The 24,406-nt window shown below is 55.2% G+C and overlaps 4 protein-coding genes across 6 annotated transcripts; 2 read left to right on the top strand and 2 right to left on the bottom strand.

Moving 5' to 3' along the window:
• Window positions 1-63: 63 nt before the first annotated feature.
• On the top strand, window positions 64-4,576 carry PTCD1 (pentatricopeptide repeat domain 1). The gene is made up of 8 exons (XM_064390969.1): window positions 64-587; window positions 1,120-1,260; window positions 1,452-1,670; window positions 1,995-2,096; window positions 2,414-3,163; window positions 3,402-3,518; window positions 3,837-4,019; window positions 4,251-4,576. The coding sequence occupies exons 1-8, from the start codon at window positions 138-140 to the stop codon at window positions 4,428-4,430; spliced, it is 2,142 nt and encodes a 713-aa protein (XP_064247039.1). The 5' UTR covers window positions 64-137; the 3' UTR covers window positions 4,431-4,576.
• Window positions 4,577-4,996: 420 nt separating this feature from the next.
• BUD31 (BUD31 homolog) lies at window positions 4,997-7,127 on the bottom strand. Of its 2 annotated transcripts, none has more exons than XM_064390975.1 (5): window positions 6,994-7,127; window positions 6,456-6,602; window positions 5,918-6,040; window positions 5,566-5,732; window positions 4,997-5,266 (listed from the first exon to the last, which is right to left on the bottom strand). In XM_064390975.1, the coding sequence occupies exons 2-5, from the start codon at window positions 6,547-6,549 to the stop codon at window positions 5,216-5,218; spliced, it is 435 nt and encodes a 144-aa protein (XP_064247045.1). In that variant the 5' UTR covers window positions 6,550-6,602; window positions 6,994-7,127; the 3' UTR covers window positions 4,997-5,215. The 2 variants fall into 2 exon arrangements, with proteins under 2 accessions (XP_064247045.1, XP_064247046.1); XM_064390976.1 differs by lacking the exon at window positions 6,994-7,127 and adding an exon at window positions 6,699-6,922.
• Window positions 7,128-7,170: 43 nt separating this feature from the next.
• Window positions 7,171-15,054, top strand: PDAP1 (PDGFA associated protein 1). Of its 2 annotated transcripts, none has more exons than XM_064390973.1 (6): window positions 7,171-7,311; window positions 9,996-10,081; window positions 11,936-12,043; window positions 12,409-12,530; window positions 13,427-13,578; window positions 14,205-15,054. In XM_064390973.1, the coding sequence occupies exons 1-6, from the start codon at window positions 7,302-7,304 to the stop codon at window positions 14,261-14,263; spliced, it is 537 nt and encodes a 178-aa protein (XP_064247043.1). In that variant the 5' UTR covers window positions 7,171-7,301; the 3' UTR covers window positions 14,264-15,054. The 2 variants fall into 2 exon arrangements, with proteins under 2 accessions (XP_064247043.1, XP_064247042.1); XM_064390972.1 differs by having other exon boundaries at window positions 7,177-7,311; window positions 9,996-10,087.
• Window positions 15,055-16,270: 1,216 nt separating this feature from the next.
• ARPC1B (actin related protein 2/3 complex subunit 1B) lies at window positions 16,271-23,781 on the bottom strand. Its single transcript, XM_064390987.1, has 10 exons — window positions 23,160-23,781; window positions 20,765-20,838; window positions 19,752-19,856; window positions 18,960-19,182; window positions 18,470-18,577; window positions 17,982-18,188; window positions 17,398-17,473; window positions 17,120-17,316; window positions 16,670-16,760; window positions 16,271-16,556 (listed from the first exon to the last, which is right to left on the bottom strand). The coding sequence occupies exons 2-10, from the start codon at window positions 20,826-20,828 to the stop codon at window positions 16,518-16,520; spliced, it is 1,110 nt and encodes a 369-aa protein (XP_064247057.1). The 5' UTR covers window positions 20,829-20,838; window positions 23,160-23,781; the 3' UTR covers window positions 16,271-16,517.
• Window positions 23,782-24,406: the final 625 nt, after the last annotated feature.

Genomic DNA, 24,406 nt, shown 5'->3' with positions numbered 1-24,406 from the left:
TAGGCGGGGGCACGCCCCTTCCGTGCGCGCAGGCGCGGCGGGTCAGGGGCGGGGCGAGGCGGGCCGGTGTGAGGGGAGGGCCGGGGCCGGGTTCTGATCCCGCTCCTTGTCCCGCTCCCGGGGACAGCGGGCGCATCATGGGCTCCCTGCGGCTCCTCGTCCCCCGCTGGTGCCGCTATGCCTCCCCTGTTCTGCTGCAGGCGCGGTGCGTAGCCCCCGGGGTTAAACCCGGGCAGGAGCCGCTCCTGTCCCGGCCCCCCGGCCAGGGCCCGGTGCCGGGCTGGAGAACGTGCAGCTCCTCCAGACTGCCCGGCAGCGACCCCAGAGAGATCAGTGCTGGCAGCTCCGCTGGAGCTACCGAGGAGCAGAAGGATGACGATGATGATGATGATGAAGGTGTGGAGTTCGGGACGCTGTCTGATAAATTTTCCTCTAGGAAATATTACCACAAAACCACAGCGCGCTTTCGGGATTTAAAGCTTCGAGAAGAAGGAGGAGAAGAACCAGAAAGAAAACCTCGACGTGGGCCTAGGAACACTCCCTACTGGTACTTCCTACGGTGCAAGGCCCTCATCAAAGAGGACAAGGTTTGAGCCCAGCTCTTCTCTTGTTTTTAATGGCAGTGATGAAAGATGCAGCTCTGACCAGTCTCTATCACTTGGTATCTTTACAGAAATAATTAAAATAAGAATTTCCTGTAGAATCATAGTAAACAGCTTGGGATGGAAAAGACCTTAAAGCCCATCCAGTTTGACCCCCAACCATGGCAGGGACACCTTCCACTACCCCAGGTTGCTCCAAGCTTTGAACCTGGCCTTGGACACTTCCAGGGATGCAGGGGCCGCCACAGCTTCTCTGGGCACTCTGTGCTAATGCCTTGCTTCCCTCACAATAAAGGATTTCTTCCCAATACCTAACCTAGATCTCTCCTCTGTCAGCTTAAAACCATCCCCCCATCCTGTTACCACATGCCCTGGTCCAAAGACCCTCCCCAGCCTTATTGTGAGGAACCCCACACTTTGCAGGCTTGCACTACAATCTGCCCACAGCTGCATCTATTAATATCCATTTCAGTTGATTCTCTTGCTACCTCATGATGGATTTTTCTCATCCTCATAGCTGGCAGAGGCTCTGGAGCTGTTTGAGGTGCAGATGCTGAAGGAGGAGCGTGTCCAGCCAGAAGAAGGCAATTACACTGTTCTCATTGGCGGCTGTGGCAGGGTTGGCTACGTGAAGAAGGCATTCAGGCTCTACAATGATGTAGGTTTAACTTCTCCCTCAGAGTATTTCCTAAGCTAAAAGCATTTCAAGCATTCAGTCACGTTACTTTGTCTCCAAAATGCTTTTGCTTAGTGTTGGCACCTTCTTAGCCTGAAACTTAAAAACAAGTTAAAAACCCAAGCTGTCCTTTTGCAAAAAGCCCAGTTCAAATCCTTTCTCTCTTGCTCTAGATGAAAAAACGAGGGTTGGTCCCCACAGAGGCCACTTACACAGCCCTGTTCAACGCCTGTGCTGAGTCTCCCTGGAAGGACTCGGGGCTGCAGAGCGCCCTGAAACTGCGGCAGCAGCTGCAGAGCAAAAACCAGGAGCTGAACCTCATCACCTACCACGCCCTGCTGAAGGTCTGTGCCCTCTGCTCAGACCTCAGGATGTGCTTGGATGTGCTCAAGGTAAATAGGTTGCTTTTCTCCTGTTAGACCTATTCTGTGCTGTGGTTAAAGCTCCTGGAGGTTGACATGTTGCATCGGGTTTTGATTTCACTTCCAGCAGAGATAATTACAGATCGTGTGTTTCTGTTTAATTGATCCTTACTGTCATGCAGTAAAGTTGTCTATACCAAAGTCTAAGCTTAATTACCTAAAAGAGGCAGTTTTGGCTTTAAAACTGGCTGGGTGTGTCCAAAACTTGTTACATCTATCCCCAGAAGATGAAGGTGGTATTTGACTTCGACACAGGGTAACTGGGAAGTTTAATGCTCTCTCTGCTCTTTTTAGGAAATTGTGCAGAAGGGCCATGTCCTCACAGCTGAGACTTTCAGCTTCCTTCTCATGAGCTGCATCAAGGACAGCGAGAATGGCTTCCGATTTGCCTTGCAGGTTTGTCCTCCTGTTCTGAGGGGAGGGAAGGTGCTGCTGCGTTTCACTCATCACCTGAACACATGGAAATAGCAGTGGGGTGGTGAAATAAGAGGAGTTCAGCTCCTCCTAGCACAAGTTCTGAAAACCAGACTTTGCTCAGGACATCTCCTGTGCTGGTAAATAACCCTGGATCATCTCACAGGGCTCTCCAGCTCAAGGTCACTGTCCTTGTCATGCTGTGCATTCACTCCTTCTCACACAGATCCCATTAACAGATGTACTTACAGGCTGCTAGAGATGCTCCTGTTATTTAATACCCATCTTCCCCTCTCCAGGTTTGGCAGCAAATGAATAAGCTGGGAATAAAGGCTGACAGCCACACCTACAACCTGATGCTGCGCGCGGCCAGAGACTGTGGGATCGGCAACCCCGCTGTGGCCTCTCAACTCCTGCTCAGTCCCCCTGAGAACTCAGCTCAGCCAAAGCTGCCACCTGGCAGGCAGAAGGAAAAGGTGAAAAATCAGAGGAAGAAGGGATCAGAGAGTGCTGCTGTCCAGCTGGATGTGGAAGCTATGGAAAAGCAATTATTTCAGGAGAGTTCGGTGCAGCCTGAGGAACGGATCCAGCAAAATGAAAACGTGGCTCGGGCTGAAGCAGGACCAGCTGCTCCTGACAGCCCCAGTGTCACTCACAGCAGGGCTGGAGCCTTGGTGAGGAGAGCACAGAGTGAGATGGAACAGGAACAGCCACACCCAAGCCAGAAGCTGCCTTTGTGCAAGCTGCCCAACCTGTTGGATTCCAGGGTGGCTGGCACAGCCGTGGTTTCCCTGGGGACTGTGGCCACACCATCCCATAGACTGGCTCTGATGGGGGATGTGGAGGGATTCTTGAACAAAATGAAAGAGGACAATGCAGAGCCCAACATTAAAACATTCACACTACTGGCTGAGCTGGTGGAACCCCAAAGTCACTCAGAGTCCTCTCTGCTGGCATTGCTGGATGATCATAAAGTAAAAGTAGATGTGACCTTCTTTAACACTTTAATGAGGAAGAGAAGTAAACTGGGAGACCTGGAGGGAGCAAAGGTGAGAGAAAAACCTCAGAACCAGCCTCATCACCACCTCCTTGTCTCAGACTTCTTTTTTGCTGAGAACTATTTCTCTGTCCAAAAACAGAAACTGGGATCTCACACCGTTTCTCACAGGGTGGTTCTTGGGTTAATTTCTAAATATTTAAGGATTCTGTTCTAGCATGTCCAGTTCTCTGTCTGGAAAGCTACAGTAAGAATTTTTGGGAAGTGATGCCAACACTTGTGTCTTGCAGAGCATGCTGCCAGCTCTGGTGAAGAGGGGACTGTCACCTAACATGCAGACATTCTGTAACTTGGCAATTGCCTGCCACAAACAGCAGGATGGGCTGCAGCTGCTCTCGGATTTGAAGGTAATCAAAGAAAAATCCTCTGCTGCTTGGGGTCTGAGCTGCAGGAAGAGGCAAAGTGAAGTGTTAATGCTTTTAAAAGAGCTGCTGCTGTTTTTGTGACGAGTGGTTTTGTTCTCTTCACAAAAACATGCAGCTGCAGAGTAGCTGGAGCTCGGGTGGTCTGCCTTAGCTTGTGCTGCCCATACACAAGCTGCTGCACAGGTCCTCTGATGAGAGCTGTGCTCCTTGTGTAAAAAGTGCCTCTCTGCCTTTTCCTTCTGCAAGTCCTGCACTAGTCAGCAGATAAACTTGTTCAACTGCAGGATTTGTTCTTTCCAGAGGTCTGGAATAACTCCCAACAAGTACATCTACAGCAGCCTGATTGCTGCTGCTGTGAGGCAGCTGGATTACAGTTACCTGACGGAGATCCTGCGGGACATGAGGAGCAGGCAGGTGCCTCCCAACGAGGTGATCATCCGGCAGCTGGAGTTCGCAGCGCGCTACCCGCCCAAGTTTGACAGGGTAAGGAGCCACGACTGCCAGGCTGTGAGGGCTTCACAAAGCACACCAGCAAGGCAGGGGAATCATAAATATGATGATTTAATGTCTGCCTGAGTGTCCTTTGGGTTTGTCTGTCTGGTTGATGATTACTTGATTGCTGTTTCTTTGGTAGCATCTTGTAGCTCCTGCAGGCTGGTTCTGATGTGAGCTCTCATCTAACAAAAAACTTGTTCTGTTGGATTTCTCTTTCAGTACAAGTACAAAAACCCATACCTGGAGAAGATCGATGGTTTCCGTGGCTACTACTACCGGTGGTTAAAAGTTATGGCTGGAGAGGAGACCCCCCACCCCTGGGCCAAGTACAGGACAGCAAAGCCCGAGGGGCAGGACAGTGAGGCAGAGGCTGTGCAGGAAAAGGGAGCAGGATGCTGAAGTTTCCAGTTCTTCCAGCACAAGGAAGATGCATGACTTGATTCTTTAAACTGGCTTGCAGTAAAGCTGCTTTGTGTATCCCCAACCCTCAGTTCTTGCAATAGTTACACAATAAAATATTTCCTTTTGTTTTAAGGAGGAGCAAATACATTTTCAGTGAATTTCCTTCAACTGATGAGGATTAGAGAGGCTGTAGTTTAGCAAACCCTGTGCAAAACAAGAAGCAAAATCAAATTTAACAGGGGTTTAGCTCAGTGCTGGTTTTGTCTGTGTCCTGTCACTCCCCATGTGACTCAAGTCTCTAGCCTGCTGGCATTCCTGAAGGGATCTGTGCATAATTCCAGGTTACAGACCTCAGCAGAGAATTCCAGCTTCCATCTGCAAGGGGAGAACTCAGACTGGACATTTGGGAACTGTATTTCCTTTCCACACAGCCTTTTAAACAGACTTAGTTGAGAAAAAACCCAGAGCAGCTCACAATGTGCAGAGCAACCTTCAAGCACCCAGAACACATCCAGCAGGAGGAGAGGGGCACAGGAGTGTTTCACCAGAAGATCACACCAGTCTCTCAGGAAGGCAAGCTTTATTTTAAAATAAATGGCTACACAAAACCCTACTCCAAAGCACCCCCCATTTATGCACGATCCAGGTGATCATGCTGATGCTTTAATTTAATACAGAAATATCCCATCACAGAAAATGGCTGTAATTGCACTCATAGTCCATTGAGGAGGAGGAGGAGGATGTCCCCAGAGTTCAAAAAACAAGTTTGATGGCAAAAGGCTTTACCCAGAGCAGCCTCTGCATCCACAGTGAGTGCACTCAATGATTCTGCCCTGAAAAACAAACATGAGGAGGGTGTTAGAGCCAAGGCAGAGCCAGAGCAGCAGGCTCAGACCTCCAGGCAGGGAATGGCTCTGGGTGGGAAGGGTTTCCACACTCTGATGTTATTTCCCATACTTTTAACAACCTTAAATGAATTCCAAAGCTGACAGTAGCTTCAGCACCAACTGGACACCAATTCTACCAGCAAAGGCAGAGGAAATGGCCAGGAAGAACAGCACTGCTCCCTCTGCTGTCCCTGAGCTGGGAGGAGTCAGAACAGCTACTGCAGAGGGACAAGCTGGAGACTCACCACTTCCAGCTTGCTTTTGGGGACCCTGCAGATGCAGTTGGTGCCAAAGTTGGTGTCCCGAGTCTGGATGCAGCGCAGGCAGCAGAGGTTCTCATAGCCCTGCTTCTTCCACTTGGCAATCAGGTTTTTGTCAGCGTAGCCCTCCTTGATGCAGTACTCATAGAGCTCTGGGGAGGAGCAGACACTGTCACTGTCACTTCAGCAGCAGTTACCAGCTGTAGTAACCAGCAGGTAGAGCTGCCAAGCCTTCCCTCCATCCTCCTTCCCCAGAAACCTGATCCCACCAGCTCCCAGTTCAGGGCACCCACAGGTGAACACCTCACTCACCCCAGTTTGCCCCTGCCCTGCTCACCTCTGCTGATTGCTTTCCTCTTGTAGAAGAGATCAAAGATGTAACGTGTTTTCTGGTGGTGGATCCTGAAGATGGGCCAGAGGGACTCCACTTTCCTCTTCCCTTCGTGTGGCTCCGTCTCAGCTGGGAGGGAACACAAACACCAGGTGAGCAAGAGCTTCCCTCGCTCACTTTGCACTGAACTGTTCATAGCTTTAATACATGGCAGGGATAAGGCTGAGATTAATGAGAGGAGACTCAAATGAGAGAGACCTGACCTGGAACAGCTCCTTCAGGATATAAAACCAGTGGTAATGGGATGACATGACCCACACTGGGATCAGGGGTGACTTCTCCCCCACAGGGACTACCACACACCCATGAGCTTCATCCCTGTAACCAAACCTGTGCTCCAAAACCCCAAAATTAGGGACCAGCATGGCCCAGGATCAACCTGCAGCACCACTGGAGGCAGAGACCCAAAAAAGGTCCCCCTGTATTCATGAAGCAGCTCTTGTGAGCTTCTTTTGGGGTCCCACCCCTGAGAACACCCACTCACCTTCTCTCATCTTCTGGTCCAGCTCGTCCAGCGTGGGCTCGATCAGCTCCCAGCCATCCGGGGGAGGCTTCCTGCTCCTCTTCACTTTGGGCATTGCCTCGGGAACGAGAGGGCCAAGGGGCAACTGCCAGCGCTCCCTCAGAATCACTGGGAAAACGCAAGGAAAACAGCTGTCAGATATATTTCTCCTAAGGTTTCTCTGCCGCCTCCCCGTTTTCCACGAAGGATAAAAACGAGCTTTACGGAGCTCGTGAAAGAGGCGGAAGCTCTGTGACTGCTGAGAAGTCAGTTTTTCTGTTCAACAAAGCGCGGCATCCACTCCTTCTCCGAGCTGACAACTCCGGCCAGATCCCGGCGATGCAGAGGCCCGGCCCGGCCCGGCCCCGAGAGCCCCACAGCGGAACCCGGGGCTGAGGGGAGGCCGCAGGTCCTGGTTCCCGTGCGGACCCCGGTCCCTGATGCCTGTCCCTGATCCCTGGTCCTGGCCCCGTTCCCGGTCCCTGATCCCTGTCTCGGTCCCGATCCCGGTCCCGCTCACCGCCGCTCCCGTCGCTCCGCCGCCGTCACGCGGGGTCCTCTCGCCGCCGCACCGCCCGTGGCCGCGCCCCCGGGGCTGCCCCGCGCGCTGCCTGAGCACAGCGCTGCCGCCGCCGCCCCGGGAGCGGCGAGAACCCGCGGGGGGAACCGGCCCGGTGCCGCCGCCGCTGCGGGAGCGCCGGCAGGGCGGAGCGGCGGCGGAGCGGCGGCGCTGCGGGCAGCCCAGCGGCGGGGCCCTGCGCTAGGGGCGGTCCCGGTTCCGGTTCCGGGCGCCGCTCGGGCCGGGGGGGCCGCGCCGCCATCGCCGCGATGCCGAAAGGTGCTGGGGAGCGGGCCGGGCTCACCCCGCGGGGAGCGGCGGCGGGGGGGCGCGGGGCACGGACAGGAGCGGGCTGCGGGGTGCGTGGGCCGGGCCGGGCTCGTGTTCGCCCCCGGCTGTGGGGATGCCGCGGCCGCTCCGCTCTGCCGCTGTCCCGGCCTCGGCGGAGCCTGCGGCGATCCCCCTGCCCCTCACCGGCGGCGGGCGGTGTGTGTCGGGGCGGCCTCGCGCTCCCTTCCCCCGCTCCCTGATCGCTGCCCGCCCCCGTGAGGCGCCGCTCCGAGCCCCTCAGAGCAGCCGGGCCCGCTCCGTGTGCCGGGCCGGGAGCCGCGGCCGCTTCCCCCGGGGTTACCGGGGCCGTGCCGGGGGCTCCGAGCGCGGATCCTTGGAGCGGCTGCGGGTGTGGTTCAGGAGCGGGCTGCGGCACGGCCCGGCTCTCGGGATCCACCCAGAACCTTCTCCACGCGCTCCTCTGCAGAGCGGGCTCCTGCCGGCCCGCGCCCTTCCTCCGCCCCGCGGTTCGCTCTGCTTCGTTTCATCGCCTTCTCCCAGCCTGCAGCACCAATTCCTCTCTTAGATTTTATTGAGTCTCTTCGTTTTGGGTCCATTTGCACAGATAGGGCTGAAGCTTTCACGTGGTTTTTGTGAAGGCGAAGAACCGTGGTGGGTTATAACCCCGTTTTCCATATTTAAATGCCTGTAAGTCAGGATTTCCTGCTCTTTAGTTCACTGTGCAGGTTTCGGTGTTTGATTTTGCTTTTTTGGAAGAAGAGGGCTTGGGTGGTTTTCCCCCCCAAGTCAGTTGGATTGGTGGCAGAGGAGTGGATTTTGGCACGCCCTGTTTAATATAAAAGGGAGGGGTAGAGACAAGCCACTAAAAATTTTTACGGGGTTATTTACGATTCATTTTCTATTCCCTTCCCCGTCCCCCCCCTCCAATATTTTTATTTTAAAAATAAGATATTCCATCAGTATCATTCCCATTGTCTTTCATCCAAGTTCCTTAATTTAAAGCTGTTTAAAGCTGAAGACAAATGTGTTTGAACGTGGGCCTGCCTGGGCACCACTGGGCTTTGCTGCAGGTGAAATCTGCAGGTGATTCTGTTTTAAAAGTGCTTCACAGAGGTGGAAAAGAAGCATTATCCCTGTTTTCAGAGGGGGAAACTGAGGCACAGAGCTGGTCAGTGGCAGGTGTTGGACCAGCTCCCGGTGTCTGGTGTGAGGTTTGATCTCCCTGTGGGAGCAGAGCCCTGTCCCTGCACTGTGCTGAGCTCTCGTGGGCTTCATTCTTCCATTTGTTTCTTTTTAGGCTTTTAATGTAAAATAATTCCTCTTTAGTCGGTTCTCCCCCTTATCACCAGTGTTTATTTGCAGTAGTGAGCAGTTTGTGTTCCTTGGTGCTGAGCCCAGTGTGGAGCCCTGGCCAGGCTGGGAGCACACTTTGGGTGTTTGGGGCTTGGTGTGTCACAGATGTCACTGCTGTTCCACGTGGGTGATGTCTCCCCAGGAGCATTCCCATGGCAGATCTCCTTCGGAGTGTTCCCACGTGGGATGGCTGGGAGCAGACAAACAGAAAACCCCTGTCTGCCTGCACCAAAGCTTCTGGTTGTGCTTGGGGTTTGAGAGCCCTGAGCTTCCCCAGCTGAATCCAGGGACAAGAATTTGGTCTCTGCACTCCCGTGTCTTTTGGGAAAATATCTCAGGAGTTTCTGAGTTCTGTTTCTTGGGACAGAACTGAGGCATTGTGAGAGTTTGTGGTGAGCCAGGGGGATTGGTCAGAAAATGTTGGATCTCTGAGGCTCCAGACAGAGAGCAGATCTCCCATGGATCCCACGCCGTGCCAGGGAGGGAGGGATGATCCCTCATCCTTCCCATCACTGTAGGGTTCCCACTGTCCTTGACAGGTGGAGTGGGGAGGGTGAGACAGATCCAGTGTTTCCTGCTCCTTCCATGGCACTTCAGCACTGCTGCAGTGGCACAGAGCTGCCTTGCTTTTTGTGGTTTGCTTTTTGCCAGGCTCCCTCACTCAGGGCTGGATTGGCTCTATCCATCTTGCTTCCCAGTTCTTTGGGCTGGAAGAACATAACCAGAGCAGTGGCTTGAGGGGAGCATTGATGGCTTCAGCAGTTCATTCATCAGCAGAATTTGGAACTTGGGGCAGTGCCAGCCACAGTGACTCCCCTTCTTTTTCCTAGAGCTTGTTTTTATTTTTCCTAATAAAGCAGTAAAACTGGAGGCTCCTTTTAGTACTTCTTCAGCTCCCATTGTAATTCCCAAAGCTTTTGTCCAATTAGCTTCCTATTTTTTCCTGGCACAATGGGAGTGGTTATGAAGCCAAGCTTGTTGGGATGTTGGTTGTAACCACAGGAACACACTGTGATTCCCCCTGTGCAGGAAACTGGGATCTGCTGTGGGACTGAGCATCCCTTGCCAGCCTGGGAAGGGAATTGGAGAAGCCACAAGCACAGACAGGGAAGGGTGATACCAATAATCCCAGTTCTCTGTGTCTCACCTAAAAATCTTGGAGCATTTCACCAAGTTCACTGGGGTTTTGTTTAGGGTCTGTCAGAGGAGCTATTTTGGTTTGTCCTATCCACACCTAAAATCCAGAGAGTGCTGCAGGAGGAGCAGAGCTTTCTGGGAGTTACCACTAAACCATTTGTTATTTTTATTATTTTGTGCAGGTAGAAAAGGAGGCCACAAAGGCCGAGCAAGGCAGTACACGAGTCCTGAGGAGATTGATGCCCAGCTCCAAGCAGAAAAGCAAAAGGCAAGGGTATGTGTTTGCTCCTGTGTGTGTTTTCTGTCCTGATTCCTGCCTTAGCACTGCTCAGGAGCAATGGCAGCTTAGCCAAGTGCTGCAGATCATTCCACAGTATGGATCCCAAGTATCTCCAGCTGGGGGGGCTCCAAGGTGTCACCCAGTCTGGTTCCTGAGGCCTGGGAGCACCCAGGGCAGCATGGGAAGGTTAAAGGACAGGGAGCTGTTACACAGCAGCTCTGGAGATCTCTTCTCTCCATATTTCATCATTTTGAGTCCCCAATGTCAGCTCATTTTTTATCCACGTTCTGCAGCTTGGCTTTGGAGAGCAAGGGCCACTTCTTGACATGTTACTGTATATTGAAATTATTGTATTTGCCATGTTACTGTATATTGAAATTATTGTATTTGTCCTCTTCCTATTGTAGATTTATGGACCAAACTCCTCTGACTTCTTCCTGGACACAAGATTTTATTGTTTGACTCTGCTTTGTAGGGAGAAATTAGAGTTTTCTGGTGTGGGGTCTCTTTTGGGTGTTTCTGTGCCCCAGTATTGGACTGTAACAGCTCCCCCCACTTCCGCTATAACCTGACTGCTGTCATGAAAGCCTTGGCTGCATCTTGGGGCTCTTGCTCTCTGTATTCCCAACTTATCACAGCTCTGGTGACACTCTGATATTTTTCTGTGACTTTCTGAAGTTGCTGCCTCAGCCCAAATGCACAGTTCCAGCTGAGGCCTCACAGCAGTGACCACAGGAGGATAATTACACCCCGTGTAGGAAATCCTGGTGAATACCTCTGAGATGACTCTCTCAAGCAGTTCTGAGCCATAGTGTTGAGTCTTTTTTAATGTTTTGCCCAGCTGGAACTCGAGATGATTGTTTGGTTTGCTGCTTAGCCACATATTCCAGCTTCGTGTTGGATTTATTCTTCCAAACTGTAACTCCTCTTGGTTAGTTTTTGATTCCACCTTCTTGGTTTCATGCCATATTTCCAAATTCTGAAACCACATATGAGTCTCATCCTGTTTTCCAAAATAATTCCAACTCCTACCAGTGTGATGTCATTCACAAACTGTGTAAGTGTTCTCTGCTTCCGTGTTGTTAATAAAAATACTGACTGGAAGTGGAACAGGAAAGCAGGACCCACTTGAAGTGTGTGTCTTGTTTCACAGCAAACCAGAGATCTGCTGTTTGAGAAGGATTTCTTTTTTGTGATAATCCATATCACATAGTGATGGTTACATCTTACATGATATATTAAGGAAAGATTTTAAAAAAACCCCTACAATTAACAAAATTACTCCTCTTACTGTTCCTTGCTCATCCACTTTGCTGGTTGCTTGATGAGAGGTGTTGGCAGTGTAAAACAAGCTGTTCACACCCATGCTGGTTCTTTTATGATTCAGAAATTAATTCCCAGGTTCTGGCTGGTGGAAGCTGTGCTAAAAAGGCTGTAATTCCTTGGATAATAATGTTCAGGTTGATGGTTGTCAGTTTTCTCCTCTAGGTGTTTTTATTTATCCACAGGATAAGCTCTAAGCTGCATCCATGTAGTTTCCAGTCTCTGAGGTAGTGTGCACTGGAAACCCAGGCCAAAATTCTTCTTGAGAACTTTTATTTGGGAAAAGTAAAGTGCCAGTGGTGTCTTTGACAGTCATTTTCCTGTCAGAGGGAGCAGCAGAATTGTTTGGAGGTGATGCTGTTGCTGAGGAGGAGCTCTCATTCTGTGACAGCCACACCCCTCGGTGGCACAAAGCCACATCAGGAGCACCAGTGCTCAGAGCTGTCTCATCCCTCCAAAATCTCATTTAAGAGCTGGGTTTGGGGTTTTCAGTGACATACATTTCCTCTGATTTTGTAGGAAGAGGAGGAGCAAGAAGAAGGAGGTGAAGGAGCAACAGGGGACCCTAAAAAGGAGAAGAAATCTTTAGATTCAGATGAGAGTGATGAAGATGATGAGGATTATCAGGTACTGCATTCTCAGGGCACTTAATGCACCTAATACTTGGGCAGGGGGGAGATGCACACTCTGGATTCTGAGCAGAGCTACCTGCAGTGCATTTTTTATAGAACTACTTTTAGAAGCCAAAAAATGCTGACTTGACAGCATTTTGCCCTCAGAATGAGAACTTGTGAACATTTACAAATGAAATAAAAAGGCAACAAGATTTGTTAAAAGGCTGAAGGTACCTTGATTCATAAACTGTTTTACTGGCTTGTAGTAAAGTCTTGCCTTGTGCTTTTGGGGTGCTTTGCAGTGAGTTTGGGGAGCTCTGGTGCCACCAGAGCTGGATGTGAGAGCTGCTCAAGCTCCCTCTTGTTCTTGACCCGCAGCAAAAGCGCAAAGGAGTGGAGGGGTTGATAGACATAGAGAACCCCAACCGTGTCATTCAGACAACCAAAAAAGTCACTCAGCTGGACCTGGATGGACCCAAGGAGCTCTCACGACGAGAGAGGTGAGTGTTCCCTGCTCGCCCTGGAATTTCACCCTGGAATTTGATGCAGGGAGGTGTTTCCCCTGCTCTGTGTCAGTGTTTCAGGGGGGCCCTTAAAAGTGTGTTGCTGCCTAAAGCAGGCACTGAGCAGCAGCAAACTGGGCTCACTGTGCTTCAGAATGTGGTTCCTTAGAAACTTCAGAATTGTCTGTCCTCTGGGAGCAGCTGTGGCCATCCTGGAGCCAGGCAGCCTGCCCTGGTGCTCTGAGAGAAAGGGATTTAGGCCATTCCTTTCCTGAGGTTTTATGCCAAAAATCAGACCTAACAAAAACCCTGAAATCATGCTGTTGTGAAAGAGTTTTAGGCCATTCATTTCCTGAAGTTTTATGCCAAAAATCAGAACAGAAATCCATTAACCAGAGGTCACTTTGGATCCACTTTAGTCTTGCTGCAGAAGGTGCTCTAGTGACAGGTAGCATTTTCCCAGATTCCAGATATTGGGGTGAAATTTTTATCTGGCCAGATTAATTACCTGAAAATCAAAGTTTAATCTTCTAGTTTCATTTAGCAATGGTGAGGTTTGGAAGGGAAGGTTTAATCTTTTTTATTTGGGATAGGTTGCTTCAGCAGAAGGACGCCTTTGAGGGTAAGGCAGGGAAAAACATGTCACAGTTCCTGTGATGTGGGGCTAATTCATTTGACCTCTTTGTGTGTCCATGTCCTTCCTTAGCTGAAGGAAGGTAGAAATAATCTCTCACCTCACCCCTGTTAAAACCCTGCAAATAGACAGAACCTGTGCTTGAAAACTGGTGAAGGACCCCCAGTTTTGGGGTTTTTCCTGGTTGGAAACCCCTGCTCTGCCTGTTCCTGTGGGCTTGCCTGGATACTCTGGTGACTGGTGTGTTTCCTTTGGACAGAGAGGAAATAGAGAAGCAAAAGGCAAAAGAAAGATACATGAAAATGCACCTAGCTGGGAAAACAGAGCAAGCCAAGGCAGACCTTGCCCGATTAGCCATCATTCGGAAGCAAAGGGAAGAAGCTGCCAGGAAGAAAGAAGAAGAAAGAAAAGGTTAGAGAATAATTAATCATTTTCTCCTACCTCTCCATGTCATGTTTGCAGTGCCACACATCCCTCCTCTGAGCCTGTGTGGTGCTGCTGGGTGTCATCAACTCCCCTCAGCAAAGCCAGGCTCAGCTGTTTCCCTCTCATAAAGTTCTTGCTTTATAAACAAGAACTTGGGCACCAGAGCAGGGAAAGAGAGAAGGAATTGCCCTTGATATCCATCTTGTCTCCTGCCTCCCAGGCAATGCTGGCTCCAGTTTGGGGGTTTAGCAGGCTCCTTGTGCTGGGTGATTTGTCTGCTGTGCATGTGGGGATCTGAACTGCCCAGGGAGTTCCAGCACTCCTGGAGGAGTCCTCCCTGGGAGTTATGAACCAGCATTCTGAACACGGCTCCTTGGTGGCTTCCACAGAGACATTTGGGCATCAGGGTGGCTTGTGAACACCTGGAGAGAGGCAGGGATAGAAGGGAACATCAAGAGGAGCTGTGCCTCTTACCTCTGAGAAGTTGGTGGGCAGGGTGGGATTTTTTCCATTCCCCAGCTGGCAGGATTCTGATCCCTGGGGCTGCCACAACTCCCCCAGTCCCTGACGTGCCCCATGAAATGATGAAACTCTGTTGTTCTCCTCCCCAGCAAAAGACGAAGCGGCCATGGCAGGTAAAAGACTGCAGTCACTATCCCTTAACAAGTAAGCACAGGCCATGCAAGAGGAGGAAACACCAGGGAACTGTGCCTGGTCCTGCCAGGAGCTCTGCCTTCCACCGCTGCCACGCAGGGCATCCTGCAGCATTGACCTCACCTCCACCTCCAAGAGACACTGACGATGTGTTTGTCCTCATCCTGGCACAGATTTCCATTTGGGGTTAGGGGCAGCTGCTCTCTGCAGTGCAGAGCTGTGCTGGACAGCAATTCCCTGTAACAGTTTGGAAACATGAATGTTTTTGCTGTTTTTAGGATCAAGAACTCGTAGACGGTGGGAGGGGGGCAGGGTGGGAGGGAGCTGTGTGGGATGGGAGGTGCTTCAAATACTAGATTGCAAGAAAATAGATTGTGGGGTCGTTTTAGGGTGGGGCATGGGGTGGGGAACTGACTTGGTATGAAATCCCAAAGGATAATGTATCTGAGGAATCCAGTTGGCAAAGAGCCCATCACATTTTGCTGCAGGGCATTGCAGTATAAGCTGGGAGCCTGACTTCATGGACATCTGGAGTGCCGTTCCTTCCTGGATTCATCCCTCCTTTCTTGCAGCCAGTCTCCCCTTTTCCCTCCTCTTCATTTTCTTTTTCTCCTCCTTATTAGGGATAGTGCCAGTTTTTAACCACATCATCCTTTGTTTAAAGGAGAAAAACAAACATTTATTGTGTCAGATCCAGATGGAAAAAAAAAAAACCAAAACGCAAAAAAAAAAAAAAAAACTTGATCAAGTTTAAAAACCACCAAGAGAACTTGTATATTTGGCTGATTAAACTGTAAGTTATCAGAACTGCTGTGGCCTCGTGTGTGTGTGTGAGGGCACAGCTGGGGGAGGCACAGCTGCACTTGGGGGCTGCTGGTTGTGATGTGGAGTTTGGCTCAGGGTTCAGGAGCTCTGTCAGCACTCACAGCCCCAGGGAAAAAGCTTTTCCTGCTGGTTCTGATGATGTCTTGCACAATCTGTTTACCACGGCAGGAAACAATTACCCTCAGGCCACTGTCTGGCCTGGCCCCCTGTCACAAGGGCAGTCACCGCACTGTCACCTCCTCTCGGTGTCTCTGGAGGGGAGAAGCTGCAGCCTGCTGTGCCCCAGGGGCTCTGGGGTCTGTTCAGGGACACCAGTGCTCCCAGACTTCCCAAAGGCTGGACATCAGCCCCAGGGCTTGGAGCACTGGGAGGCGCTGGGAGAGGGGCTGCAGCTGTGGGGGTGAAGGCTGACAAATGGGATTTGTTCCGTGTCACCCTGGCCGGGCCTGGCTGCAGGGACTTGGGCACAAGGGTGTGACACAGGGCTGTGCCCCAGGGAATGTCACCATGAGCTGCTGGCTCAGACCAAGCCAAGACTTGGGGTAGGAAATGCTCTCAGGGAGCTGTGGGAGATGAGAAGTGCTGGCAGGAGAGGTGCCTGTGCTGTCAGCTCCAGGAGGGAGGAGCTGATGTGGGACAGCCTGACATGGGATGTTTGGTGATCCTTGGAGCACAGGGAGGTGGATGGGGCAGGACAGGGAGTTTTTGGGATGGAGCAGGGCAGGAGACAGAGGGGGAGAGGGTTGAGGATTGGAAACACATGGAAATGTGGAAAAATCTCCAAGTAACAGCTCCCACTGACTGAGGGCTGGAGCAGAACTCAGAGGTCACTGTCCCTCTGGCAGCCAGTGCTCCCTTCCCAGGCCCTGGGAAGGTGCAGGATTAGCTGGGCAGCCCAAGGTCCCTGAGCTGGCTCCAGGCTTGGGAATTGCCCACCTGACCAGGGGACTCAGGGAATGGGAAACCTGTGCTCCCTTCCCTCCTCTGCCCTCCATTTTCCCTATCACCAATCCTGGTTTGAAATGGTGCCGAAGCAGGGAACAGAAAAGTGACATTCCCTTTATCCCCACAGTCCCAATTCCCATTCAGCACTGGTGGCAGAAAGGATGTGACCACCCGTGGCACAGCACTGTGCTCTGCCCTGATCACACCTGTGTTTGCACTGAACTCGTTCTAAAAAAGTGCAAAAAAAACCCCATTTTGGTTTATTCAGGAAAATCCTTTATTTGCTATTTCTCCAAGCAATGTATGACCAGCATTGGGAAGGATGGTAACAAAAACAGTAAGAAAAATGGTTTTCTTTGTCTGGAAACAGCCACCAGGGCTGGCTGGCAGCGGGGACAGGCACTGGTGGCATTGTGACACGGGTGGGGGTGGCAGAGGGCAGCAGGAAGGGGCAGAGCAGGGGCAGCTGGAAGCCAGGATGCCCTTCCCAGGTGGATCCTTCATTTGATCTTGAGATCCTTCAGTGCTGACTCCAGGCTCTGGAATGAAACAGGAGGGTAAAGAAACTGGGGTGGCTGGGGAGCTGGAAGGGGGAACTGGGATGGTTCAGGGCTGGTACTCCCAGCCTGAGGGGTCCACGGGGATCCCTTACCTTGACATCCCAGATGCTCATGCCCCCATCCATCCCTGTGGTACAGAACTGGGAGCACTTGTCCTTCCCACCAGTCAGCACCGAGATCTGGCTGTGGGTGCAAAGAGGGAGCAGGAATCAGTCCCAGGGCTGAGCCCTTAGGGGTGGGAATGGGGCTGGACCCCTTCATCTCCCCCACCAGTGCAGGAAGGCACTGGGGATAGCCAGGGATGCTCCAAGGATGCTCCAGGACCATCCCAGCTTTTGGGACCAGACCTCTCTATCTCCCCTTCCCACGTGCAAGGATTCTCTGAGGATACTCTGGGAAACTCAGGGAGTTTCCTCTCCTCCCACTTGCAGGGATGCCCAGGGACATTCTGGGGCTATCCAAGGATGCTCCAGGGCTGGACAGCAGCACAGCCAGGGGATGCTCAGGGATCACCAGGTGCCCCCAAGCCTGGCCAGCCCCACCTGATGCTGTTCTTGTGCAGGGTGTCCAGGGTGGCGTTGGCCGTGTCCGAGCTCGCCTTCTTGTCCAGGTTCTGGAAGCGCTCGCGGGCGGTGAGGCCGCGCTGGGAGCTCTGCTTGGGGACATCCAGCTTCCCCCCGAAGGTCAGGGCGCCCTGGCTCTCCTCGTAGGTGAACAGCATCGGGCAGCAGTCGTGGCCCTGGGGAGCAAAGCCGCCCTGCTCAGCCCCCCCGGCCGGCTGCAGCCGCGGCCCCCAGCCCGTGTCCCTGCCCGGACTCACCGCGGCCACCAGGCTGTTCTCGGTGATGAAGGTGACAGCCAGCAGGGGCAGCGTCTCGGTGCACAGGGAGGCGACGCTGCGGGGTGTGAAACACCAGCTGAGCTTCAGCCTCAGTGCTGAGAGTGGCACAGCTCATCACACGGGTGGAGCCCACAAGGGGAGACACCACTCCTCCACCCTGGGGATCTGGGGGTGTTCCAGGGGGGTCCCAGGTGCTGGGGCTGAGCCCTCCATGTCCCACACCCATGTACAGGGACAGTCAGGGGATACCCAGGGATGCTCAGGGATACCCAGGCCTGCTCCCAGCTCCTGAGGCTGAACTCCTCTACCTCCCCCACCCAAGTAGATGCTCAGGGGATACTCATGGATGCCCAGGGATGCTCCAGGGATGTTCTCGGGCTAACCCATCTCCTGAGGCTGAACCTTTCCCTCTCCCCCACCCACGTGCAGGGACACTCTGGGATTGCTCTTGTCCCAACCCAACCCAGATTCCTCCATCCCCGTGTTGGTTTGGGGGTCAAGCCCTGCTCCCACCCCCAGCACAGCCTCCCCCAGTCCCCCCTCCTGTCCCCAGCCCTGCTTACGCCATCTTCTTGCCAGCGTCGGCGAGGCACAGGGTGCTGTCATGGCTCACCCAGGCCACCCTGGAGCCACTGGCCGAGAAGCAGATGCTGTGCACCCACCCACAGCTGCTGCTCGACTCGAACATCAGCTCCCCAAAGGGCATCTTGGAGCCCCAGGGCGTGGGGCTGGGCCGCTCCTCCACCTCCTTGATGTAGGCTGAGAAGATCCTGGGAGGGGGAGAGCCTTGCATGTGTCCCTGGATGCAGAACCTCTGCCACCCTCATCCCTGCCCCTTGCTTCAATTGTGTGACTCAGTTTCCCTGGCAGAGCCTGTGGGGTGTCCCCCTACCTCCCATGGGTGCTGTACCCCGGGATGGTCCCCAGACCACCCTGCATCTCCCCTGTGCTCCATCCCCTGCTCCAAACAGCACCTGGGGTGAAGCCTGCCCCCAGCTCATCCTTGGGGATCCCTGCATCAGGCCCCAGTCACCCAGCCCCTGCTCCTCACCTGCACTTGAAGTCACAGGAGCCAGCGGCCAGGAGGACGTTGTTGGGGTGCCAGTCCAGGCTGAGCACCGTCGAGCGGATGGGCTTCTTGATGTGCTTGCAGACCCACCTGTGTGGAGAGGGGGTGGCAGCAGAGGGGAGCATCACCATCCCCAGAGCCCCCCTGGGATTTTGGGGAGCTGGCTGATGCTGGTCAGGGCTCCAAGTGCCCCAGGAGCTGCCCTGGGCCACTGTCCTGCAGTATCAGCTTGGGCATGAGGAGTTTATCCTTCCATTTCCCCATCTGTCTTCACCTCCAGCTCCTCCAGTCTCTCATTTCCCAATCCATCTCCCATCCATCCATCCATCCATCCATGATCCATCCATCCATCCACCCACCCATCATCCATCATCAATCCATCCATCCATCCATCCATCCATCCATCCATCCATCCATCCATCCATCCATCCTCCTCTCTTTCCCCTCAGGACAGACCCACTCAGAGCCTCACCAGTCGTTCTCCTGCTCGAAGTAGCAGATGGAGATGAGGCGGGAGCCGCTGCCCACGGCGAATTTGTTCTCCTTGGGGGACCACTTGACGCAGCGGGCGGCGCGGTTGATGCGCAGGATGACCAGGGTGGGCTTCCACACGTTGCCCTTGAGGGTCCACACGTAGGCGTTGCGGTCGGTCCCACACGTCACCAGCCGGTTGCTCTCGGGGGCCCAGTCGATGCCTGGAAGGCACAGGGGGATGATGGTGGCCCAGGGAGCCTCAGGAATGGGAGTGGTGGCGCTCAGGGCTGGGCGATGGCTGAAGGTGTGGTTGTTCTGGGTGGTCTCTGCTCCACAGCTGCTCTTTGTCCCACACCATCCCTCCCACCTCAAAGCATTCCACGTCAACCCATCCCACCACATCTCTCTCATCCAGCCATCCCCATCCCTTCCCGTGCCTCCCACACCATTCCATTCCATTCCATCCCAACCCCATCCATGCATCATCCATCCATCCCTCATTCCACCCTACCCATCCCTCCCCTTCCCATCCATCCCATATCACCCCACTCCATCTCACCCATCAATCCATATCCCTTCCCATCCCTCCCTCCCTCCTTCCCTTCACCTCATCCCTCTCCATCTCTCATCCCATCCATCCCACCCCTGGCTGCCTTCAGCTGCTCCACTCTCCCCACCCCTGCACAACCCCATCCACGGGGTGCCAGTGCCACGGGCAGGGCTGGGAGCAGCTCTGGGACAGGCCCAGCCACCACCCATGTCCCTGTCCCCTCTGCCAGCCAGGACTCACCTGTCACCTGCCCGTTGTGCTCCTTCAGCTCGTGGACTTTGCTCCACTTGGCCCCATCCTTGCGGTAGATGTGAACCTCGTGGTTGTTGGGGCACAGGGCGATCTCTGGGGGTGACAGTGGCCAGGACAAAGCCCTTCCCAGGGTCACAGGCTCTGCAGGGCCAACCAGCACCCACCCCCTCCCCTTCCTGGGCTCCAGGCTCCCACTGAGCCCCCAGCCCTGCTCCTGCACTGCCCTGCTCCTGCCAATTGTCCCTGTGGGAAGGGAGAACCCCACAGCCCAGGGTCATCCCTTCCCTACAGTGGGATCCCATGGGGCTGGTGGGATGAGACAGGACAGGATGGGATGGAACAGGATGGCTAGGGGTGCACAGCTCCCAAATCCAGCCCCAATTTGGGCGCACAGCTCCCAAACTGGATGCACAGCTCCCAAATCCAGCCCCAGTTTGGGTGCACAGCTCCCAAATCCAGCCCCATCCCGCCCCGCCTGCCGGCGCTCCGGCGCAGCAGAAAAAGCCCTTTTTGTTCTCCTCATCCCCCGGGCCGCGCTCGGGAAATGCCATCGCCCGTGAATCACCCGGCTCTGCCCCGTCCCTCCCTCCCTGCCAGTGCCTCGGGGCCGGGGCTGCGCTGGCACCCCCGTGCCGGGCTCTGTCCCGGCAGTGCCACCCCCGTGCCAGGCTCTGTCCCGGCAGTGCCACCCCCGTGCCAGGCTCTGTCCCGGCAGTGCCACCCCCGTGCCGGGCTCTGTCCCGGCAGTGCCACCCCCGTGCCGGGCTCTGTCCCGGCAGTGCCACCCCCGTGCCGGGCTCTGTCCCGGCAGTGCCACCCCCGTGCCGGGCTCTGTCCCGGCACTGGCACCGGGCACACCGGGATGTGCTGTCCCAGCCCCAAACTGCTTCCCCAGCCCCAGCCCAGCCCTGCTCTGCCCCGCAGCATCGCCCCCACGGGGTTTGAGCCAGGACAGAGCCTGGGGTGTCCCCGGGAGTGTCGGGGTGCCCGGGCGTACTCACGGGTGCGGTCCTTGTTCCAGGCGTGGCAGCTGATGGGCTCCAGCAGGAAGCTGTGGTAGGCCATGGCTCACGGGCTGGGGACAGGGGAGACCCCCAGGCTGTCAGGACAGGCTGCTGCAGCCACAGGGATGAGATCCCAGCCCCACAGAGTGATCCTTCCCACTGGGATCAGCCCTGGGTTCCAGCCCATGTCTCTCCTCTGCCAGGGAGAGGATTTTCCTGAGGATTCCAAGCTCAGAAAATGTCCATTTCCAGGAACTTCTAAACCCTGCTGTCATCCTGCTCCTCCTGGCTGGAACTGGCAGGGCACACAGGGACCCTGGTGAGGGAAGCCCCCTGTGCACCCCTGGGGTCCCACCACGGGCAGCACCTCCTCTCTGCACCCCAACAGGGCCAGGTCCACTCCCTCCTTCCACACCTCTCATTTAGGGAGAGCCAAAGCCCCATGGAGGCACTCCCACCCCATCAGTGCTCAGCCCCCAGGACTGATCCCTGCTCCTGGCTGAACTCCAGCCATTCCTGCTGGTCCCCAGCTGCCATGGGATGGAGCAGTTTGCCCCAAAGGCCCCTCCAGGTGCCCCAGAAGGGCTCCAAGCAGCGTCACAGCTCCTTGGCCATCCACCCAGGGATGGAGGGAAACACCTCGCCAGGGCGTGGCTGAGGACAGGAATTACTCACAGCCTGCTCTCGGCTATTTTGGGAACTCCCTGAACACGTCCCGTTTTCTTTGGCAGCTAAAAACGTTACAGGGGAAGGGGAAAAAGTTCCTCTTAGCAAAGCTCCATCCCTGGGCTGGGGAAAAGAAAATCTGAGGAGCTCCATCAGCTGCCTTCTGCATGTGGAGAAATGCCAGGGCTGATGCAGGACAGCCCTGCTGTCACACAGCCCCAAGGACTCGGGCATGGATGAGGAGGCTGCTGCCCCGTGCAGCCCCACTGCCCGCCCTGGGATGCAGCACAGGGTGTCCCACGGAGGGTACAAAGCTGCTGCTGCCACCACGGGCCTCTCCTCGAGCCCTGCAGATGGAGCAGCACCACGAGGGATGGACAAAACCATCAGCAACAGGCACATTGCAAGAGATCAGGAGAGGGAAAAATGTGTGAAAAAGGGATTTGGGTGAAACGGGCACCTGGCCCAAAGGGCTCCCGGGAGGAGGGATGGGAGGCAGGACACACCGAGGCTCGTTCTGGCTTTGACACTAAGAAAACAGCAATGCTTTTTGTTTTTCCAGGTGGTTTGGGAGCTCGGAGGCACAAACCCTCCTCGCTGGGTGCCTGCTGCTCCCTTGCCGAGTGCTACCCGAAGGGACGAGCTCAGCTGAGTGCCAGGCCCGGGAGCCTTTGCCAGGCACGGGAAGCAGTGCGGGCTGGGCTGCTCCCTGCAGCGGGGACTTCGGTGTTTTTATTTCCCCACGGCCCCTTTAGAGCCAGTTCCCCGCTGGTTGAGTCCTGCCCCGCCCTGGAGTGACCCTCCAGGCTCGGCCGCCCCTTCCCCAGCTGGAAGAGCACCAGAGGAGCTGTGGATCCATCCCTCCCTTCCCCCCAAGCCGGGGGCTCTTGAGGGAGGAAAACGGGAATTTTCCGACGGCCAGACAGGGCGGGATTGGGAGCTGGAACAGCTCCGTTATCTCCCCGGCCAGCCCAAGCAGCTCGGAAACATCCTCGGAGGCGATAACCAAACCTTGGCAGAGCCGAGCGCCGGGGGCTCCTCCCAGTCCCGGGAGGAAGCCGCACACCAGAGGAGCCGAGTTTGGGGTTTTACGAGCCTGGCGGGGTGGCGGGAGGAGGGTTTGTACCCAATGAGGATCCTGCTGGCAGCTGGGACCCCCTGAAAGTCTCCCCGGACACTGTGGAGACCCCTGCACCACCAAGACCCCAACAGGGACCCCCGGAGCCCCTCTGCCCCCTGCTGAAGGTGTCACCCCCTGCTCCTGCCAGCCAGGCTGGGGACACCCGTCCCCAGAGCCCAGCGCTGGTGGGGTACCCCATGAGCCCTGAGGGGACACCCCCGACCCAGGGCAAGGAGGGAGGCTCTGACCCTCCTCTTCCTCGCAGCGGGCACAGCGGGAAGCAGCTGATTCCCGAGGAGGGGAGGCAGATCGCGGCAGCTCTGTCTCTGCCGGCACCAGCCCCGAGGGGACCCCCACGGGAGGAATCTTTCCATCCCCCCAAAGCTGTCAGACCGCCGGCAAGAGAAAAAAAAAACCCTCAAACTTGCTGACAAAGCTGAGAAAAAAACCCCAAAACCTCCGAAAGGCAGCGACAGCGATACTCGCAGGGGCAAGGGGCTGCCTGCACCCCCTGACCCAGCCCGGGGGGACCCCCGAGCCCAGGAGCGGTGACAGCCACAGCCCCACGGGACAGCCCCGGGTCCCGCGGGGCAGAGCCGTCCTTACCTTGCTGGGCAGCGCGGGCTGGGCTCGGTTCCTGCGCGGCGGGGCTCGTTCATGGACTCTGGGCAGTCGACACGAACGGAGCCCGGAGCGAGCGGCGGGAGCTGTGCCTGCCCCGCCGAGGCAGCCCGACTTCCCTTTTCCTCTCCGAGAAATGCAACCACTTCCTTACGTGGGCGTTGGGGGAGCGCAGAGCGCTCTGCGGCCGCCCTGCCCCTGTGCTGGGGCCGGGCCGCGCACGGACGGGCCCCCGGCCCCGGGATGCTCCCGGCCCTCGCTGGGGCGTGGGCAGCTCCAGGGAAGGATCGAGCCGGGAGAACAGAAGGGAAGGATCCCCTGCGGCTCGCTCCGGCAGCGGGTGTTGCTCACCCTCGGCCCCCGATGGGGATGGGGGCTCCCCGGTGTCTGTGCTGGCCCCAGCCGGGAACAGCCGTGCCCTGGCATCGCCTCCCACGGCCGGGAGAGCCGCGGGACCCCGCGGGGCCGGGAGCGGCAGCAGCTGCTGCCGGTTCCTGCACCCCACGGAGCCCAGCGGGACCCAGGGCCAGGCTGGCTGCGGCCCCGTGCCTGCAGCCCCACGCAGCAGACATCCAACCCTCCGGTTTAATCACCTTCTGTGTCAGAGCAACTCATTTTTATCCTGTTCCTGCCTGGATGCACTCATGCCTTCCCTCCTGGGCATAGGGATGCACTCAGTCACCCCTTCCCTCTCTGCTACCCCACAGATCCCCTGACTGCAAGAAATGAAACACTCATTATTAGAAGGGAGAGGAAATTGTAAAGCTGAGCGTGACTGCCAGGGAGAAGGTGGGAGACACAGGAAACCAGAGGAGGATCCAGCTCTGTGATGGAGAACAGTGGCTGCCATTCAGAGCTGATCTTCCACAGTAACAGAGCTGAGAAACGAGCAGGGTGTGAAGCAACTCTGGTTCCAGAGGAAGTGGTAAATTTAGTCATTGGGTTTTTTTTTAAAAACACTTCTGCATTTTCGGCAGAAATGACAATTTTCAGCTTTGCAAAGCAATGCCATGAGCCAGCTAATCCCCTTGGAGCACAGCAAGGCAGCAACACAGGGAGGAGGAATACACCCTGTGAAGAAAGTTGTGTGCAAATGGCTCCATGAGCTCCTGAGGCTCGGAGCTGAACTGCAAAAGGCACCTGGGGACAAAGACCAGCACAGAAGCCAGACCACACCGACACCTCTGGCTGCAGCTTCCTTTCCCACCAGTTGTTATAAATACAGGATTTTA

This window comes from Passer domesticus, chromosome 15 (assembly GCF_036417665.1).
Source record: "Passer domesticus isolate bPasDom1 chromosome 15, bPasDom1.hap1, whole genome shotgun sequence".
Taxonomy (NCBI): domain Eukaryota; kingdom Metazoa; phylum Chordata; class Aves; order Passeriformes; family Passeridae; genus Passer; species Passer domesticus.
This window is presented reverse-complemented; position numbering and strand designations above follow the sequence as displayed.